The 21,834-nt window shown below is 51.1% G+C and overlaps 1 protein-coding gene across 5 annotated transcripts in view; it reads left to right on the forward strand.

The window, feature by feature from the left end:
• LOC119956059 (PH and SEC7 domain-containing protein 1-like) overlaps positions 1-21,834 on the forward strand; it is a 174,326-nt gene that overhangs the window by 74,080 nt on the left and 78,412 nt on the right. For 2 of the 5 annotated variants that reach the window (XM_038782871.1, XM_038782874.1), the window contains 3 exons: positions 50-557; positions 9,260-9,781; positions 18,808-18,861. In XM_038782871.1, coding sequence (XP_038638799.1) covers positions 50-557; positions 9,260-9,781; positions 18,808-18,861 — 1,084 coding nt within the window. Of the gene's footprint in view, positions 1-49; positions 558-9,259; positions 9,782-18,264; positions 18,571-18,807; positions 18,862-21,834 lie in introns of those variants that run through there. The other 3 variants (XM_038782873.1, XM_038782872.1, XM_038782875.1) reach the window with 3 other exon arrangements.

Raw genomic sequence — 21,834 nt, forward strand, 5'->3', positions numbered from 1 at the left:
TCGTGGGGGTTGGAGATCGAGCTGCTAACAATCTCTTGTGTGCTTGCAGCTGATTCTGGAATCTGGCAGACACTGGCGAATCCAAACGTTACTGTGACGAGTGGAGTAGCAGAGAACAAGCAGAAGGGAGTGTCTCCCAATGGGTCTCTGGAGGCACTACTACAAATGGTCAATCATGGCTCTGCCAAGGTGGCTAACGATTTGAAAGATGCACCTTCGTCAAATGGGACTTCCGCGGTTTGCAAAGCCAGGGAGCAAACTAGAACGGCCAAGTACTCGGAGACTGACCTGGACGCTGTGCCTATCAGGCGCTACCAGGAGACCAACCTGGATGAAGTCATGGCACAGTACAACGCGACCAGTCCAGACAAGCATGACAGTATTCACCAGCCGAGTTTAATGGTTGCAAGTGACGTTGTTCAGGTGGACCCGCTTACTCCTTCAGGAGACATCACGCCAGATGAGCCCACTGGGGACCACGAGGAGTGTAGAGAGGAGCAATCAAAATCCGTGGAGGATGAGGTATTCTCTGAACCGTCCTCTGCTGCTGATGAAAGGTAATCAGTTTGTATTGAGCAAGTGTTACAGTGTGTATCCCTGTTAATGTCACGTTAATTGTATTGTTCAGGGTAAACAGGTGGAGTGTATCGATTAAGTGTCTTGGGCACATACAAAGAGGGGATAGGTGCTCAACAGCAGGTACAGGCAGCGGGCTGTGTGTTGTCCAATCTGACTGTCTGCCCCTCTACTGCTGCTACGTTCATGGCCGGGTGGCCTTTGAGAGGGAGAACATGGTGTCCACCCGGTACGTTTCAGGCCTTAACGTGACCGGTGGGCACCGCAGGGGTCGGGATGCATCATCACCCCCGGTAGTTACAGTTTAATTTAAATTAGCTAGGTTTCCAAAGATGTAGAGGTTAGATGGATTGGCGATCCTAAATTTCCTCTCGGTGTCCAAGGATGCACAGGTTAGGTGTGGCTACAGGGATAGGGTGGGGGAGTGGGGCTAAGCTGGATGCTCTTTCAGAGGGTCGGTGCACACTCGATGGGCTGCATGGCCTCCTTCTGCTCCATAGGGATTGTATGACTTCATGATTTCCTTTGACGTTTTGTTTTAGTTATTATGCCCAAGCAGGGGATTGTCACCCCTGCCATTTTTGTTTTATTTAAAGAATATAAAGAGGGACTGTTGGAGCACTGGACTGGTGGATAGAGACAGAGGTACATGGTTGGAATGAATGACAATCTCACTTTTATGACCTCTTAATTGCACTTCCTGCAGCCACAGAGCCTGGATACCTTAACCTAGATTCTTTAATAATATTATTGCAACAGATATATGTACCTGAACTCAGACTATTAAAAACATTACTGCTACAGATGTAAAATGCAATATTTATTCCAATTTCTTACATTCATCACAGTAAATAAACAAACAATCAGGAAAGAGATGCGTGTCCAGGTTCATACCTCACCATCTGGTTAGATCCAGTTATCCCATAAAGAATTCAATTGGTGCAAAAAATTCTAAGCTATTAATACCCTTCTCATTGAGAGATGGAGATGGTGGTCCTTTAGCATGAGGAGATTTCCACCTTTGTAGCCTGTCATTCAATCCAGCGAGTTGGATGGAAGGGTTAATAATAATAATCTTTATTAGTGTCACAAGTAGGCAGACATTAACACTGCAATGAAGATACTGTGAAAAGCCCCTAGTCACCACACTCTGGCGCCTGTTCGGGTACACAAAGGGAGAATTCAGAACGTCCAATTCACCTAACAAGCACGTCTTTCGGGACTAGTGGGAGGAAACCGGAGCACCCGGAGGAAACCCACGCAGGCACGGGGAGAACGTGCAGACTCCGCAGAGACAGTGACCCAAGTCGGGAATCGAACCCAGGTCCCTGGCGCTGTGAAGCAACAGTGCTAACCACTGTGCTGTTAGATACAGGACAAAGTTCTGCGTGCTATGCTTCACGGACACCACTCTCAGCTCCAAACCTTGAGGACCCGACCTTCGTGAATCAATGTGACAATTTCACTCCCTGTAACAAACAAACCCCTGGGTCTCTCGCATTAAGGATTGAATTTAAGAGCCGTGAGGTGATGAGGCAGCTGTACAAAACTTTGGTAAGGCCTCATTTGGAGTACTGTGTGCAGTTCTGGTCACCTCATTTTAGGAAGGATGTGGAAGCTTTGGAAAAGGTGCGAAGGAGATTTACCAGGATGTTGCCTGGAATGGAGAGTAGGTCTTGCGAGGAAAGGTTGAGGGTGCTAGGGCATTTCTCATTAGAACAGAGAAGGATGAGGGGGCGACTTGATAGAGGTTTATAAGATGATCAGGGGAATAGATAGAGTAGACAGTCAGAGACTTTTTTCCCCAGGTGGAGCAAACCAAGGGGACATAAATTTAAGGTGAATGGTGGAAGATAAAGGGGGGATGTCAGAGGTAGGTTCTATACCCAGAGAGTAGTGGGGGCATGGAATGCACTGCCTGTGGAAGTAGTTGAGTCGGAAACATTAGGGACCTTCAAGCGGCTATTGGATAGGTACATGGATTATAGTAGAATAATGGGGTGTAGATTAATTTGTTCTTAATCTAGGACAAAAGTTCGGCACAACATCGTGGGGCCGAAGGGCCTGTTCTGTGCTGTATTTTCTATGTTCTATAACCCTGCCTTGAGCTGAGTTGGGGGCAGATTGAGGTCACTAAAGCTTGGATCAATTCTGAACCTTGTGGATGTCAGAACGTGAGCCTGGTACAGCGAAAGGGAATTGTCCAGTCTGCTGTTTTCTTTACTTTGGGCATAAAGCGGTAAACGGTACCTCCGGGAAAGGCTCCTATCTGAAACGTATAGCTATTAACAGCAGTGAGAGATCTGATAATGCAACAGTGCCCTGCTGTCAGTGAGCTGCCCAGTAGAACTATTGTACAGAAAGCCCGTTATTACCACATGGAGGATATGGGGTAGTGAGTGCAATTTTTCTTTTGATAAGGTCCCACACAGGAGATTAGGAAACACAATTACAGCACATGGGCTTGGGGGCGATATACTGGCCTGAATTGAGAACAGGGTAAGAAGAAATGGGTCTTACTCAGGAGGCCTGGCTGTTACTCTCGCAGAGACGCTGGGCCAGTGCTGGGCAGCCTGAGTGAGTGGGCAAGGGCAGGGCAGGTGGAATATGACGTGACGACGTGTGAAGCTATTTATTATGGTTGTAAAAACCCCAGAAATGTAGAGCGCTTCTCAAGTGGCAAGAGGTTAGGAAATGCTGATCTCCAAAGGAGCCGGGTGTCCTTGCCAATGAGTCACTAAGATCCAGTTTCTATGTGCAGCAAACAATTAGGAAGAAATGGAGAGTCGGCCTTCATCGCGAAAGGGGTTCGAGTACGGGTGTAAAGATTTCTTCCTGCTACTGTATAGAGTCTTGGTGAGACTGCACCTGGAGTATTGTCTACATTGTCTCCTTAAGGATTTGGAGGCCACGGAGGGAGTGCAGCAGACCTTTCTGAGATTAATCTCCGGGATGGCAGGATTGCAGGATTGTTCTATGAATACTATGGATTGTATGAAGAGAGATTATGGAGGCTGGGCGTGTATTCTCTAGAGTTTCGAAGAATGAGAGGTGATCGCTTTGAAACTTTTATAAAAATTCCTACAGGGTGGTTACTGGGTACATGTGGGTAGAAGGTTTCCCCCGGCTGGTGAATCTAGGACCAGGGGATTCTGGGTTGCGCAAATCCCGCTGTGTCGGGAGAATTCCGGGAGAGACCCAAAACGGGATTTGTGCCGGGCACGAAACAGATTCCGATGCTCCCGGTCCGCTCCAACTGGCGCGATTAGGAACTCGCTGAGAAAGGGCGAGAAACTGATCACAGCTCATTGGCATTCGTTTTAACTTCACTCGTGAGATTAAAGTCAAATGCAGCAGCCTCCCAGCATGCTCCCTGCCCACCGCCCCAGCAGGAAGTCACCTGGGCGCAAATCACTTATTAACCCCCCCCCCCCCCACAACTCACCCAAGCATGAACGTTCCCCCTTTGCCAGATTCTGAGGGGGCCTTCTGTGCCATTTCGTACGAGGTTGTGCGTCTGGGCCGGGGGCCGTGTAACGGTTTGTAGACCGCCCTTTTCTAAAAGATTTCCGGAGGGCGATTGCCGAGGTGGTCCACCTGCTTACGTAGGTTCTTCCTTTTGGACTTTAACCTTGTGTGAGGCGGGCCCTGTTTTCTCCACTGTGACCCCTGGGAGACAGAGTACACCATCTCTGAAGCTGCGGGTGTAAACCGTGGCTCCCGATTGGAAATTCCACCCTGGTGTCCTGTGGCCATGATGCCGTCACTGCACGTCTTGCTGCAGTTCTATGTTTCTGCCCGGGATTGGGAAGGTCAGGCTTCATCGGGTTCTGAGGAGTCGGCCCATCAGCAGCTTAGCCGGCGCCACTCCTGTTGTAACCTGCGGCGTGGTCCTAAAGTTAGAAAGGAATCTCGCCAGTCGTGTGGCCAGGCCTATGACCCCCGACCGTGCGACCCACCCCCGCTGTGCATCGTGGACCCCATCAGTATCCGCCCTCCGCCAACCCCACACCTGTGCCGCGCAGCAGCCAACCAATCCCGGGGGACCCAAATGCTACTTCTGTGGGCAGTCAAAACACCCCCGGCAGCGCTGCCTGGCGCGGAGCGCCCTCTGCAAGGCCTGTGGCAAGAAGGGACATTTCGCTGCAGTGTGCCAGGCCTGCTCAATCGCCACTATTGTCCCGGCAACCCCCACGTGCGGCCAGTGGGCGCCGCCATCTTTCCCACCTCGGACCATGTGCGACCAGTGGGTGCCTCCATCTTGCTCTGCTCACAACACGTGCGGCCCATGGGCGCCGCCATCTTTCTCTCCCAGGACTAATGGGCGCCGCCATCTTGCCTGCCCCAGGACACGTGTGGCCCATGGGCGCCGCCATCTTACCCGCCTCAGGACCCCTGCCCGTCGGGCACCTTATCAGGCCCTTCATTGCCTGCAACCGCCGAAGACCAGCCGCGTCTCGCCTCGGTCACAATTGATCAGTCTCGACCACATAACCTCGCGACCGCTTCAATAAAGGTGAAGGTCAACGGGCACGAGATCTCCTGCCTGCTGGACTCCGGGAGCACTGAGAGTTTCATTCCCCCCGATAGGGTAAGGCGCTGCTCCCTCCCGGTACACCCCGCTAACCAGAGAATCTCCCTGTCCTCCGGATCCCACTCCGTGGCGATCCGGGGGTACTGCATGGCCACCCTCACCGTCGAGGGTGTGGAGTTCAGCGGCTTCCGCCTCTATGTCCTCCCCAACCTCTGCGCTACCTTGCTACTCGGCCTGCACCTACTCAATCGAGGAAGTCAGGGTGATCACCAGAGACTGCCAGGTCTGTGCGGAGTGTAAACCGCACTTCTACCGGCCAGACCGAGCTCACCTGGCGAAGGCCTCCCGTCCTTTGAACACCTCAGCGTGGATTTCAAAGGGCCCCTCACTTCCACCGACCGGAACACGCACTTCCTCAGTGTGGTCGATGAATATTCCAGATTCCCCTTTGCCGTCCCACGCCCTGACATAACGTCTGCCACAGTCATCAAAGCCCTCAACACCATCTTCGCTCTGTTCGGCTTCTCCGCCTACATCCACAGCGACCGGGGATCCTCATTCATGAGCAATGAGCTGTGCCAGGGGCATTGCCCCGAGCAGGCCGACCAGCTACAATCCCAAGGGAAAACAGGTAGAGCGGGAGAATGGGATGGTCTGGAGGGCCGTCCAGCTGGCCCTACAGTCCAGAAATCTCCCCGCCTCCAGCTGGCAGGAGGTCCACCCCGACGCACTTCACTCCATTCGGTCGCTCCTGCGCACCGCGACTAATGAAACCTCCCATGAACGTCTCTTTGCCTTCCCTAGGAAGTCCACCTCCGGGATTTCGCTCCCAACATGGCTGGCAGCTCCAGGACCCGTTCTCCTCCGAAGACATGTGCGACTCCACAAGGCAGACCCGTTGGTTGAGTGGGTACAGGTACTCCACGCCAAATCGCAGTATGCTTACGTAACGTACCCCAATGGCCACCAAGACACAGGGACCTGGCACCAGCTGGTTCCACACACACCTCCCCTCTGCCCCGGTGCCACCCTCCCTTCCCCTGGCGCACCCCACCGCAGCCCCCGCTCCAGGACAATCTGTCCTCCCCTTGCTCCCACCCGGGGATGAAGAGGATTTCGACACGCTCCCGGAGTCACCGAAGACCAAGTCGCCGCCTGAGTCGCCATCAGCACTGCGGCGCTCTCAACGGCAGATCAAGGCACTGGACCGCCTGAATTTGTAATATTCTCTGTAATTTTAAACACAACTTTCTGTAAATAGTTCTCCACCACCCCCGCTGGACTCATTTTTAACAGGGGGTGAATGTGGTCGTCACCACTGATGTACATATTGTATATCTGTGTTTTACGGTAAGGCCCCTGTACTACAGGTACGGGGGGTAGATCCCTGCCTGCTGGCTCCGCCCAGTAGGCGGAGTATAAATGTGTGTGCTCTCCGTACAGCAGCCATTTCGTCAGCTGCTGTAGGAGGCCACACATCTCAGTGTAATAAAGCTTCCATTACATTCTACTCTTGTCTTCTCGTAATTGATAGTGCATCAAGTGACCAGCGCTGAATTCGGGCCGAGGCTATGGGGGTGGGGGTGAATCCCCTTGTCCCCGTTAAAGAGGCCCAGCAGAGGCTTGTGGTCGGTGATTATGAATGAGTGTCACCCGTAAACATACTGATTAAATTCCTTTACAGCAAACACCACCGCCAAGCCTTCCTTTTCTACCTGGCCACAGCAGCACTCCACGTCTGTCGGAGTTCTAGATGCGAAGAGATACATAGATACATCGAAGGTAGGAGCAGGAGGAGGCCTTTTGGCCCTTCGAACCTGCTCCGCCGTTCGTCACGATCATGGCTGATCGTCCAACTCAATAGCCTCATCCTGCATTCTCCGCACAGCCTTTGATCCAATTGTCCCCAAGTGCTATATCCAGCCCCAATGCAATGGGGTGCTCTGTGCCATTGCCATAATGGATCATAGTGGGTGAGTAGTTGGGAGGATGACAATCGCTTCTTCACCCCAACAAACGCCACCTCCTGTGGATTACCCAAGGCCCACTTATGATTCTTTCTTAACGAGATGTACAGGGGTGCCAACAGAGTGGCCAAGTTGGGAATGAATTTTCTGTCGTAATTTACGAGGCCGAAGAATGATCACAGTTCCGTGGCATTCCTTGGAGTCGGAGTCCCTTTAATGGTCTGGACCTTCTCTTCCGCAGGATCTAGGCCGTCTTTTCGGCTTCCCCGCCTACGTCCACAGCGACCGGGGATCCTCATTCATGAGCGATGAGCTGCGCTGGTACATGTCACAGCTTTTGCTCCAAAGTCGCATTTGCTTCTTTTCAGGCGGGAGCCAACCTGGGTGAATCGCCTGGGAGCCTCCTCCTTTAGTAATGAGTGGTCCCGGTAATGAGCAATCATCTAAATACTCTGCTACCTCTGGCAGTCCCTGAAGTATGCCCTCCATCACCCTTTGTTTCTTCTCGTCCACTCCCCTTCTGTTTTGTCCCTCCCTCCCTCCTCCTCCTGTTTCATCAAATCTCCTCTCCACGCACGCGGAACGTTTTCCAGCATTTTGCAATTTGCATTTCAGGTTTCCTTTGACTTTCCGGCGTCTGTTACCCTGTCTCGGCACCCCCTCTGCTGGCACTCATTTGCATTGCACCCGCTTGCTGTGACGCTTAACCCCCACCCCTTCCCACACCCCCTCCCTGCCCCACAGCAGGCAAACTGGATTGAATTTCCCGTGATTTGTTAAGACAACGTTGCTGCCTCAGCACCTCGGGCAGCAACGGCAGTAATTACATTTTTAAGGATGAAAATAGCCAAGTCTAATGGAAACGTTCCCTCATTCAGGACGCTTCGCTTTCAATATTGCGTTTTAATGAGAATTTCCGAAGACATTGCGTGCGAGGTGATCAAATTCACGACAAGCTCTGACAGATTTTGACACGGACAGAAGAAGGTTTAGTCACGGGGGGGGACACAGATTTACGACAATTGGCAAAAGAATGAGGAGAAATGCTTTTTTAACACATTGCGTTTTGGTTTAAGGGGTTCGGGCGTCGCTGGCTGGGCCAGTGTTTATTGCCATCCCTAATTGCCCTTGAATTGAGGTTTGCTGGGCCGTTTGACAGCCAACCACATCGCTGTGGGTCTGGAGTCACATGTAGGCCAGACCCGGTAAGGGCGACAGATTCCCCTCCCTGAAGGGACATGAGTGATCCAGATGGGGTTTTACGACAATCGGCGATGGTTTCATAGTCGCCTTTACCGGATTCAGATTTCACCACCAGCCCGAGTGGGTTTTGAACCCCGGTTCCCAGAGCATTGTGTGTGTGTGGGGGGGGGGTCTCTGGGTTACTGGTCCAGTGTCAATACCACTGCGCCACTGCCACCGTGTGGAGCGCGCTGCCCAAAAAGGATGGCGGAGACAGGTGTTGTAGTGGAACAATTAGCAGAAATATGTGGAAAGTGCAAGGGGAGTGGGACTAATTTGATGGCTCCTTAAAGCAGCTGGGGGAGGCAAAATGGGCTGAATGGCCTCAAGTGCTGTGTAAGAAACAAGAGTAGGCCACTCGGCCCCTCGGGCCTGTTGTGCCGTCATTCAATAAGATCATAGCTAATTGTGGCCTCAACTCCACTTTTCCGACTGCCCCCCAAAACCCTTGACCCCCCCCACCCCATTGTAGATCAAAATTCTTGCCTAACTCAGTATTGAATGGCTCAGCCGCCAATGCTCTCTGGGGAATAGAATTCAAAGACTAACAACCCTCTGAGAGAATAAATTCCTCCTCATCTCCCGTCTTAAGGGGCCTTATCTTGAACATGTGACCATCCCTTTCTAGTTCCCCACAAGGGGAAGCATCTCCTCGGTAACTATCCTGTCAAATCTATCCCCCTCCCCTGTCCGTCCCCTCAGAATCTTATATGTGTCAACAAGATCCCTTCTCATTGCTCTGAACTCCCAGCAAGTATAGGCCCAAGCTGCTCTCGCTTTCCTCATGTGAGGCAACCTTTCATCCCAAGAATCAACCTCCGTGTGAACCTTCTGTGAGCAGCCCCCAGTGCATGCCCATCCCTCATTAAACAGGGGGTGCAGTTCTCTTGCTGTGCTCCCACCTATGGCCTGAACTGTTGTCTCGTTATATCCTCCACAGGTCACCAGAGATAGAGATCAAAAATATGCTCCCACCCGTGGCTTCAATTTCTATTTCGCGCAGTCTCTCTGAAGATGGCACTGATACCTTCAGTAAGCAATTTGAATCTATCCTGGAATCTCACCGAGCCAAAGGCACCTCTTACACCAGCCTCGACTCAGTGGAGACCCTACCTTCTCCCAACAGGAACCACGGGACTTATTTCACCTTCGACTTTCCAACTCTGACCTCGGAAATCCAGGATCAAATTAAGGAGAATGCCCGACTGATTGAAGAGAAGTTTTTGCCTTGGACTAATGCCGGTGGTGATTCCTGTCTGGACTCGGCCAAGGACTCTGATTGGTCAAGTCGCCCCGGGTGCAAGGTGACTAGGATGGACAAGAAGACGAGCGTCAATCCAATGGTGGTTTACAGTAAGTCAGAGAACATTCTCACCAGGTGCCAGCTGTACACAGAAGACAACTTACTCAAGAGAACATTTGAGATCGAAGACGATGAACCGAAGTCTGATTATTCATCCAGGTAGGCCACAAACCTTTTAAAAATTTGGCCCATTTCTGAGTTCAACACCACAGGCTGGAGTGCTTAACACTGCAGCAAACATCCCTGTTTTCAAATGCCTCCGTTGCCTCACCCCTCCACCTCCCTCACTATCTCCTGCCCTCCTTCTGCTCTGTAACCCTTCCTTTATTGGTCTCTTGTACATCCCTGATTTTTAATTGTTCTGCCACTGGTGACTTTGCCTCCAGTTGCCTTTACGATTCTCTTGGTAAACCTCACCGCATCTGTCTCCTTGTTAAAGACACGCTTCCTCATTGATGCATTTTTGATCTCTTCCTCAGGGGTTCACTGATGGGGTCTAAATGTTGATTGGTTACACTCCTGTGGAGCATCTTGGGATGCCTTCCAATGTCAAAGGTTGTTGTACTGGGTCTGACTGTCTTGTCAATGTGTGTCTATCACCGAGGGCGGCCATGTTCCAAAATTCCATTGGTAGGCAGTGTCACCATGGAAACGCTCAAATGCCCAAGAGGCCCTCTGTGCCCCACCATCTGAAACCTTTTGTCCTCCCTCCCTCCCCTCTTGCCTTCCACGCCCCCCAAGGGGGGAGCGTACCTCCTCCAACAGTCACCTGTACAAATCCGCCCAGTTTCCCTTCCCCTGGTTGCCCTAGTCCAGCAGTTCTTCTACTAACGAGTGTTCTGGAATCTAGGGGTACGTCGTTGACTAATTGTGGAGGAAGGGTTTGACCTGAATGTATGTGAGGTTGTTTCCTCTTGGTAATTTGAACCTCTCCATGAGTTCCCATTAGGTCGCTACACTATCATCCATTCCCCTCCCCCCCCCCCCCCCCCCCCCCCCCCCCCCCCCCACTGCAGGTCCTTTTTGACTTCCTGCACCAGACTCGTCAGGTTCAATTTGTTGATTCGTGCCCAGTCATGGGCTATTTGGATCCTCAGGTAGTGGAATTTGGGTGTGGGCTTGTTTGAACGGCAGCCCCCCAGCTCTGTCCCTCCCTCCCCCTGTAGGTTCTCGGGGAAGTTCTCGCTTTTGCTCAGGTTAAGTTTGTAACCTGAGAAGGCCTCAAACTCCTTTAGGAATTTCATTATCCCTTCCATACTGGTCCAGGGGTTTGCGATGTAGAGAAGCAAGAGGTGAACCCGAGCCCAAAGGCAAACCGCTCTAGAACCTCTATGAGGAACTTCCATTTGACTCTGCCGAAGGACTGTTCTGCGTCCAGGGAGATGAACACTTCTGGTATTCTCTCCCTGGGTGGACAATTATCACGTTCAGCAGGCGGCTAATGGTCGATGTTAGCGGCCCCTGACAAAACCTGTCTGATCCTTGCGACTACCTCCGGCACGCAGCTCTCCAACCACCTCACCAGGGCCTTTGCCAGAATCTTTGTGTCTACGTTGAGTAGCGAGATGGACCTGGAGGACCCGAACTCCATTGGGCCGTTGTACTTTTTGGTTATCAGTGATGTTAGCAGTGTTGGTGGCAGGGTGCCCCTTACCAGCGAGTCTGTGAACATCTCCTGCATGTGCGGGGTCAATGCTGCAACAAGACTTTTGTCGAAGTCCACCGGGATTCCATGTGACCCTGGCCCCTTCCCCGCCTGCATGGAGTTCCTACTCTCCGTGATTTCCCCAGTTCTTTCCATGTTTTTAAAAAATAAATTTAGAGTACCCAATTCTTTTTTTTCCAATTAAGGGGCAATTTAGTGTGGCCAATTCCCCTGATAATTGTGTGGCCAATTCAGCTACCCTGCACATCTCTGGGTTGTGGGTGTGAGACCCCCCACAACCCAATTTATTGTGCTGATAATGCTTGTTTCTTTGCCGAGAATGTACATTTCACGAGATGAAAGGTGTTCTTTCCAGCAGCACAATCTCGGCCCAGTAACCAAGGGGTTGTGAGGTTGTTTAATTTTTTTTTTAAAAAGCTCATTCTTATGATTTGGGCGTTGGCCATCCCGGAACCTGCTGACAGGTGGTAATACAGCCGAGGAGGTCATTAAGATTTAAGGACGAATGACAATGACATGGGACTGGAGTCACTAGTTCTCTGTTTTGGAGTTATACCTATGCAAAACTGCATCATGGTCACTTTATATAAACTTTATTGGCAGTTAATTTTTAATTTCTAAAACTGACCGGGTGGGATTTTAACTCTTCACTCTTTGCATATGTAGTCCTGACCCCTGGGTTACAAATACAATAGCATAACCACTTGGTGTTTGTTCAAACTGGCGCACACGTTGAGTCAGAGAACTCCCAGATTGCCATTCCAAACCCGATTGGTTAGCCCCACTCTCCACCCCTACATAACTCGGCCTAGTGTTGATTCCAATCTCCTCCTTGAGGCCCGATTTTAACTGTGACCACCCGTCAAAAAGGGGTGTGTTGAGGTGAGACGTCAATGGAGTGTGAATAGGGTTGGGGAAAACCTAGGAACCTGTTCTCCCTGATCAGGTTAAGTTAAAACTTGGGCTTGCACGCTTGGCACTTACTGGCCCTCCCAAAATGGCCCACAGGTCACTCATTGTGACACAAGGAGCATGTGGCCTGTAACCGTCTTGGGGATGGGCTAACATTATCCACGTTGTAAGTACAAAGTTGCAGTCACTTTCTGTGCAGTGTGTTCTGTAACCCCTGTTACTGATTGGCTGTTTCGAGGTGAAATGTGTGTGACATTCCATTGGAGCACACATGTGCAGAGCATGACAAGGAGCAGTTGCTTGCTCTCCGAGTTGTCATGGATCTCCATAGTCTGCCCGCCATTATGGGTTATGTACAGGGGGTGAGGGGAATAATGGAATTGTCCCACTTTGAACAATAAGATAGAGTAGCCTTGTTTGTGCATCACACTTGACTAGTGGAGCTAATATATCGGCAGTCACTGACACCAAAGAGCAGAGATATTCACGTGGCGTTCCGCGCTGGGTCCACATGCGGGATGTCAGTGGTCAAGAAATGCCGTTGTGGCCACTGAAGGGGAGATTGTTGGGCTTCTAATGTTTCCATGTGAGGGGGAGTCAATTCCCGAGTGAGCTGTGTCCATGTCCCGTCAATCTACAGAGAAAGTAGTTCTTATTTGTTAATTGTTGAAAGAAAGGTGAGAAGTTATAAAAAAGCGCTTTGAAGAACTGACTGCTTTGGGACATTGAACAACCTGTTCTTTACCATTTCCTCCTGTATAAGACGGTACAGTCAAGCCATCTATTACAGTTGCCTATCCTGCACCAGCTTTTAAATTAAACTTTAAACTTATTGCCCCCTGAAGTTGACTAAGGGATTAGAATGCTAAGCGAAACTCTTTAGAAGTTGGACGTAGTAGTGATCGTGCTTTGTAGTCTTGAAACTTGAATAATCTTGATATGATTTCATGTGCAATGGTTGGGAGTACATGGACCGCAATGGGCTGAATGGCCTGCTTCTTTCATTCTTTGACCATCCACCAAGTTAAACATTCGCACCCTCCATCACCGATGCACCGTGACACCAGTGGGTTTCATCTACAAGATGCACTGCAGGAACTTGCTAAGCTTCCTTCGAAAGCACCTCCCAAACTCTCGACTTCTATCGCCTCCAAGGGATGCAGATACATGGGAACACCACCAGCTGCAAGTTCTCCATCCTGACTTGGAAATGTATCTCCGTCCATTCAGCCGTCCAGCGACACTGTTCACTGTCGCTGAGTCAAAATCGTGGAATGCCCTCTCTAACAGCACTGTAGGTGTACCTGCACCACATGGCCTGCTGGGGTTCAAGAACGGTTCCTTCTCAAGGGCAGTTAGGGATGGGCAATAAATGCTGGTCTTGTCAATGACGCCCATATCCTCGGACTGATTGGAAAAAAGGGAAACAAATAGTTTCCACCAACGCCTGATGGAATGGGATGTACAGATGATCTTGAACATCTCTCCACACTGTTTAAGGGAATAATTGCCTTGATAATATCATCACAATCAAAGCCTTTTGCAGTGGAACCTGGCTTCACTGCATCACAAGCCACTGAATTACATATTATGGGCGCTATCCAACTATTGTGGGCAGTGCCGAGAAAGAAAGACCCTGCTCTGCAACTTTGCCGCATGTTTTGGCCTCAATGGGGAATGCCCCATTGAGGCTGTGCTTGCATCATTTCCGACAATGACGGGTTCAGGAAGAGTACTCGTGGATCTGGGCGACATTTCTAAAGGCAGCCCCAATCTTTTAACCCCCCCCCCCCCCCATTCAGTGACCCAACCGCAGCTCCGGACTCTTCCACTGCACCCGACCTAACTCTTCCAGGGTCCTTGAGCGCCCCTCCCTTACCCCACCTCTTCTGAGCAACCACCCTGGGCCCAAAACCCTGGCACATGGACAACCTGGCACCCTGGCAGTACCAGGCTGCCACTGCCAGGGTGCCTGGGTGCCAGTGGGAGTGCCAGGTACAGGGAGCCCACCTGCCCAGAGCCCGCCACTGGGGGTCTCCAATGGTCTGGGAGACTCCCCCCTCACCCGCCTCCCAGATGTTGTTATGCCCGGTTCACATTTCTGCGGACCAGTGCTGAACAACGCTCTGACAAGGGTCCCCGGCGCAGCAGTCAGGTGCTGGAAGACGGGAGACTCCCGCACGGACATACTTAAATGTGTCTGATCGCTTCTGTGTGGTTACTGACTTTACCCTGAGTCAACACCCAGGCTCAACCAAACAAGCACAGTGGGCACAGGTCTGTTACCAGGCTCACATAATCGAACACAGAACAGTGGAACTACTGAACACGAGAGGGTGCTCGATCCCGATTCAAACGTGAATCGGATAAAATGCCGGAAGGAGATCAAAATGTTGGGAAGGGGAGAAAGAGCAGGAAAATGGGCCCAACTGGACGGCTCGGTCTTGCTGGGTTGTGTGGCCTCTTCCTGTGCTGTAATGATTCCATAATTTGCGGGTGGTGGTGGAGGGGGCCGGGGTAGGCCGAGGTGGGGGAGGGGGGGGGGGGGAAGCACGGGCTTAGAAAGCCCAGCGGGGCCAGCTTAAGGCACAACTGCTGGAGTAAATCTAGCCGGCAGTAGGATTATCGCTCCCAAGCATCGCTCCCAGGCCTTGCAACCACTGCCCACTCTGTCAGGGTCATGTGAGAAACGACAAGTGTTCCAGCTGAATGATTGCTGGACAAGGTAATAATAGAGTGAAGGGGGAGGGGAGAAAGGGAGTGAAAGAGAGAGAGAGAGAGATTTATATAGTCTGTTCCTCAGTGCACTGAAGGGGAAAGCGGCAGGACAGAGGATGAGGGACCGAGGGGGAGCCCGTTGATAGTCAGGATGATGAGTTGACAATCCAACCCCACCCTGGCAAAGTTCGGAAGGAAAACGTGACATGAGGGAAGGCGCAGTAAAAAGAAGGAATGTAACAGATGTGAGAGGACAATGGAGGATGGGTGGGGGGGGGGGGGGGGGGGGGTGTGGATGGACAAAACCAGATTTGTTCAGGATCGACAGACTGAAGGGCTGACGGAAGGAAGGGAGAAAGTATTTGGTGGCAAGGGGCACGCTGTAATATGAGGGAGGTGTGTAACGCCACAAGAAGCAGACTTGGTGAAACAGCAAGGACTGAGGCTCCAGTACAGACTGAAAGAGAGGCTGATGTGAGAGAGAAAATAAATACAACTAAAAGGAGATATGGAGGGGCGGCAGAAAATGCATATCTGTCTGATTTCTAAACTCCGAGGGTTCCAGAGGGAATGTATGCCCGAAGAGAGGATGCCCGTCTGGGTGTAAGTGGCCGGCTCTGCTTTTTTTTTTCTTTTTCTTTGGCTTTCGAGCACCTTTAAGGGATGTCAAGGTCACGGAGCTTTAACAGGCATGAGATTTCTGATTAAAACCCGTGCCTCCAGCCCGCCACACTGCAGAGCTGCTCTCACCGGGAGCCGGCCACAACGCAAGGAGACAGCCCGAAGAGGGAACACATCCATCTCCCCAAACAGCCTCGGCAGCCTTCATTCGCGATCCGGGGTGGGGAGGGGGAGGGGGCTGGCTGGGGAGAGCAGTCGCGGGCTCTGCAGCTGCTGGTGTGATGGGTGATGCAGTAGGCAGCCTGTGCTGCTGGCAGCATTGGGGGCAGGCCGGGCCTTTACAGCACACGGGAGAGCTGTGAGTATAAATGCAACTTTTCTTTTTGTCGCTATGCATTAACTCTTTTGAGCTGCACAGTGACTCCCCACCACCCCCTTGCGCTCTTCAGAAATATCCTTCCACTGCCCCTCCCACACCTGCTCTGTTGCCTTATCATGTATTTCCTTTCCTTTTCACGTACTAAATGATCTGTTTGAGCGGCACGTAGAAAAATACTTTTTACTGTACCTGGGTCCACGTGATAATAAACAAATCCAGATCCAGTGGGCGGTACCCATGCCCTTGTACCCACCCCGCCCCCTCCACAGACTGGAGCCCCCCCCACCCCCCCTCCGGCCATTGAAACGTTTGAGCCAACCAGTTGGCTTGGCCGATTCGCGGGATGAAGGGGGTTTTCTCAACGAGGGAAGGCTGAGCAAGGTTGGGTAATGTTACCCACTGGAGTTGGGAAGGTGGCCTTGCAGGTTCCCCGGGCGACTTGAAAGGGAGGAGGCTGACGGGATGTTTCCCCCATTCGGGAGTCCGCGGAATCTTCTGCCCCGGGGGAGGCAGGGTCATTGAATACTTGTAAGGCTGAGTTGGATAAATCTTAGATTGTCAAGGGAGGTTGGGGTGGGGGGGTGGGGGGGGGAAAGTGGACAGGAAAGTGGGGCGGGACCGCAATCAGGCCAGCCATGACCGTACCAAAGGGCTGAACAGCCTCGAGGGGCTGAATGGCCTACCCCCCCAGGCCAGATTCTCGCGTTCGAATCCAGGCTGATGCTTTGGTGCTATGTGGTTGGAGACACTGTCCTTTAGGTGCACACGTGGCCCCAAGACTTAGCTTCCTGAGGCAGTACTCCACGGAGAGCGAGGGATGGCCTTGAATTGCCGGAATGTGGATTAATTGGGGATTTGGCTCTTTCTGGGATCTTGCTGTGTACAGATCGCAGAAACAATTCACTGAAAAAGACTTTGTGGTGATTCCGAGACTCGACTTGGGTCTTGTCGCAATGTCACTTGCTTGCTGTTTAATTGCAAGAACGCTGCCGCCGTATTGTTCGCTGTCACTATGGTTTTGATTTATCAATAACGGTATTTATTATTATCCTCAGTTTCTCTTGTGCATTCCCAAAACCCTTGGCTGGGTTATTCTCAGGTTCCTTCCTGACTGCCATGACACTGAGTTGTATTGAGTTGACAGCAACAGGCCATTTGGCCCAACTAATCTAAACTGGTATTTATGCTCCGACCCAGCCTACTGTGGCGGGATTTCTCTGCGCACTGCACACGTCAAACATTAGTAATCCTGGAGTCGTTCTGGAGTTATATGGGTGGAATTCTTGCAAAGGTTTCTTCTAATCTGTTGTAACCTTGGGTAAAATGCAGAGGTGGCCCTTAATGCTTCTTTTCCCGTGGTCTGTGCCGGGGTACAGAAATGTTTGGCTAACCCTCCACCTAATTTTGATCCCAAAGTCTTTTCTTTCATGTTTGACTCCTGTTCCAGAACTAAACTTGTTTATAACGAACCATTATCCCAATTTCCAGCGCTCCAGCCCTCTGCAGTGCTGAGGTACCCAATTGGCAGAGGGAGCATCAAAAGGGAAAACACTGGGGCTGCTCATTCGAGGGGCTAGTACAGACACAATGGGATGAATGGCCCCCTTCTGGGCTGTAAGATTCTAAATAAACAGCCATTTATTGGTTTGGCTTTCATGAGTTGGATGCGGAAGGTTTCAGTCATTCAGGGCCCCAGCTGTTCCGACTTCTGGCAGATCAATCACTAAAGATACGAAGGCAATGGTGTCTCAGCACACCAGTTATGTGTGGCATTTTGTCAACATGCAGAGTGTTTGCAACAGGGCACCTAAAGTGTTGGGTCCCAGTTGTCTAGCCTGGGCATGTACTGTCCATTAGGAGGCACTGACTACACAAAAGGTGGAATGAGACAGGGAAACCCATTGGACATTTGAAAGGATCTAGGTTTCCTGCACTTATGGCAATGTTTTCTTTTCGAGTGCTTGACATTTTCTCTCAGACATTAGGATCCGGTGTTCGCGTGGGTTTTCTCTGGGTGCTCCAGTTTCCTTCCACAGTCCAAAGATGTGCACATTAGGTAGGGTGCTCTTTCGGAGGGTCGGTGCAGACTGGATGGGCCAAATGGCCTCCTTCTGCACTGCAGGGATTCTATGATTTTCAGAGGATCATGGGAGTGTGCCAATATTTGCAGAGGATCATGGGAATGTATAAATATATGCAGAGGATCATGGGAATATGTCAATATATACAGAGGATCATGGGAATGTGTCAATATTTGTAGACCATCCCCCGCACAGGAGAGTTTGAAGATCACAAGTTTGAGCCAACAGTGGAGGAAAACAAAATCAAAAGGAAAACTAAATATTTGTGCGTACGGATGCCATCCTTGTCTATCTGCCCCTCCCACCCCCGCCCTCCCACAAAAAAGGAGGTAGCTATAAGATGCCACAAGTGGAGAACTGTGTGCTGGTGTCCAGAGTGGCTACAGAAGGGGATGACAAACAAAGACCTAGGGGATAAGGAGGGCACTCGGAGGAAGGAGTTGATAAGCATCGAAGGGCAGACCGGAGGAGAAGACCTCATTGTTGCTCAGCTTTGAGGCAATAGAAAGGCCGAACTGAGGTGGGATCATCGATGCACCAGACAACAATCAGGAGGAGGTGCCGGGGTTGGGTAAGGGACTGAATTACCTTGTTATCCATCATATGCATGCTACATTGTCTGTGAAAATTCATGTACCATATACGTTTCAGCATGACTTTGCTGTATGCATCCTAACCAGCACATCGTCATTGAATCAATGACAGCCTTAGGCTGCATTGACCTAATTCTGGTTGACATTTTCTGCTGGGGAAATCACTCAGCACGCTCCATGATCCACACTCACCTGTACCTGTTCCTTACTTTCAGATGCTGCTGGTCCGTTGCAAGAGAGGGAAGAGGAAGCACCAGGCGTGATCCCAGGTGAGAACTACACTGGCAGCCAGCTGATGCAAGAATGGTGGGCGAACCACCCCCTCCACCCCACAGCCGCCCTCAAGAGAGAGACATGGCAACCCTGCGGAAATAAAAGGGCCAGGATGTTGGCATGGAAATGTGGATTGAGGTCAGGAGTCCAGACTGCAGTGAAGCAAGTGCAGCTGTCCCTGTAGACGGGTCTGGGCCCTGTCCAAAGGGCAATGGGAGATAGGCATCCAGCACTTGAAGAAGCCACTCGAAAGAGTGCGTAGTCAGGTCTGAGTGTTGACTTCTAGCCTCCTGACTCTCCACTTAACCTTTTGAAGCTGTATCCAGCCTCTCAATCCAGGGGCAGTGGAAAGAAACAATTGGTGATCTGGACAGCAGTTGAATCAGATAAGCGATAGGAGCAGGAGTGGGGCATTCAGTCCCTCGCGCCTGCCCTGCCTGTCAATAAGATCACGTCTGATCTGACTGTGACCCTAACTCCTAATTCCACTTGCCTCCCAGCCACCTGTAAACTGTGACTCCCTTATCAAACAGAAATCAGTCTAACTCAGCCTTGAATCAGTGGCTCTGCCGGCACATCTCCCAGGCCTAGCAAATTGCGAAGAGTAACGAACCTCGGAGAGAAGATACCTGTCTTTACCTGTCTTATATGGTGGAACTTCAAAATCTGACCCAGCGAAGATATCCCCGTGAACATTGTTGTCTGATTTGGCCCTGGAGAGGATACAAGGGCATGACCCAATATTGATTTGATTATTGTTCTGGTGCAGATACCATTCAGTGTTTATCAAATTTTGGGTGAGATTGTGTCTGCTACATTTCAGAGAGAAAGACACACCGTTAAGGGGATCAGAAGGATTTTCACTCCTTCTGGGGCTGTTTAGCACAGGGCTAAATCGCTGGCTTTGAAAGCAGACCAAGCAGGCCAGCAGCACGGTTCGATTCCCGTAACAGCCTCCCCGAACAGGCGCCGGAATGTGGCGACTAGGGGCTTTTTGCAGTAACTTCATTGAAGCCTACTCGTGACAATAAGCGATTTTCATTTTTCATTTCATTTCATTTATTTTGCCATCAGGAGAATATAGGCCAGCAAAGTCTTTGGAGCGCTTTCCTGCCAAAGTTACATTAACAGGGCTCAAGTCAAGCGGCTGTTGAAGTGATTCAACCCAGTAGCACCAGCTCCAGAGAATTGTACTGAGTTGAGAAATAGTCTTCCAATAATGTGTGTAGCGTTGACCGTGAGTAATGGCGGTTCTGTCTTTCACCATCATTGTTATAACCCCCACGAGGATGACCCTATTAATCTCCCAGTGAGTAACGTGGAGTACCAGCCCCTACCCTGCTGAGGGCGGAGGCCTGTCAGGATAGTTAACTCGGGGCATTAAAAGTCGGCCCTGGTAGGAGCTGAGCTGCAGCGTAGTCCCGGCTGGGACTGGGACCTTTACTTGTATAATAACAATAATTGCTTATTGTCACAAGTAGGCTTCAATGAAGTTACTGTGAAAAGCTCCTAGTTGCCACATTCCGGCGCCTGTTCAGGGAGGCCGGTACGGGAATTGAACCCGCACTACTGGTCTTGTTCTGCATTAAAAACCAGCTGTTTAGCCCACTGTGCTAAACAAGCCCCTGCATATACTTCACTTTGGCAATAAACCATTTGTTTTGACTCTCCTTTCTGGACTCTTCTGTGACTACTAAATTGGCGATGAGGTTAAAACGGAACTAGGGCCGCCCCCACCCAAGATGCTACGGGGACCGCCTTGTGTGCGAAGTAAATAATATGGTGATCCAGCAGAAATTGCTGGCCGAGCCGTTGCTGGACCTAAGAAAGACCCCCCGGGATCTCCCTCTCATAGGAGAGTGCGGGGAAGGGAGTCCAGGAATTCCAGGAGATGATTTGGACGGAAGCAAACAGCGTAGGATGCCCCAATTCCAGCGCACAGCGCCCCCTAGGACTGGGACCCCCAAGATCCCACCCTGGCTTGAACACCAAGGGACCAGGCCTGTTTGTCAAGGGCCGCTACAGCCAGGCGGGTCGGCTCCCCAGTATCGATGGAGGACGATCCAAAGACCTTGTGGCCGCTGCAATCGCAGGGATAGGAAACTGTAGGTCAGCAAGCAAACTCACCGCCTCACCTGAGGGAGGTGCCAGACCAGAGCCTAGACCCTCTGCTCAGGGCAACCTGGTGATGAGGGGTGTTTGCAATTGAAGTGTGTCTCCATGTCTCAGTTGCCCCATCAGGATTACTGCCCAGGTGAATGGCCACACTTCAGAGATGGAGTTGGACACGGGGGGCTGCAGTTTCAGTAACTGGGAGACAGACTTTGAGAGAATCAGGATTGGAGTTCAATGGTTGAGTTTGCAGCACGCTGAGGTGAGACTAGTGACCTATACAGGGGAATCCCTAGCCATAGCGGGTACGGCGATGACCCCGGTTACTTATGGGCAGCAGTCCGCTCAGCTGCTGTTAATAATAATGCGGGGCCCCAGACCGAGTCTGTTGGACCGAGGCCGGCTACAACACCTCTGTTTGGACTGGCAACAGATCTTGTGAATTGCCTTTACGACGTATTGGGGAAGTATTCTGAAGTCTTCCAGGAAAGCCTGGGCAAAATTAAGGGAGTTGTGGCCAAAATATATGTTGACCCTGAGGCCCAGCCTAAGTACTTCTGGGCCCATCTGGTCTCCTATGGGCTGCTGCCGAAGGTCAAGGACGAATAGTTTATTTCATAGAATTTACATAGGATTTACAGTGCTGAAATAGGCCATTCTGCCCATCGAGTCTGCACCGGCCCTTGGAAAGACCACCCTACCCAAGCCCACACCTCCAGCCTATCCCGTAACCTCACTTAACCTTTTTTGGTCACCAAAGGCAATTTAGAATGACCAATCCACGTAACCCGCACATCTTTGGACTGTGGGAGGAAACCGGAGCACCCGGAGGAAACCCACGCAGATGCGGGGAGAAC

This window comes from Scyliorhinus canicula, chromosome 22, assembly GCF_902713615.1.
Source record: "Scyliorhinus canicula chromosome 22, sScyCan1.1, whole genome shotgun sequence".
Classification (NCBI taxonomy): Eukaryota; Metazoa; Chordata; class Chondrichthyes; order Carcharhiniformes; family Scyliorhinidae; genus Scyliorhinus; species Scyliorhinus canicula.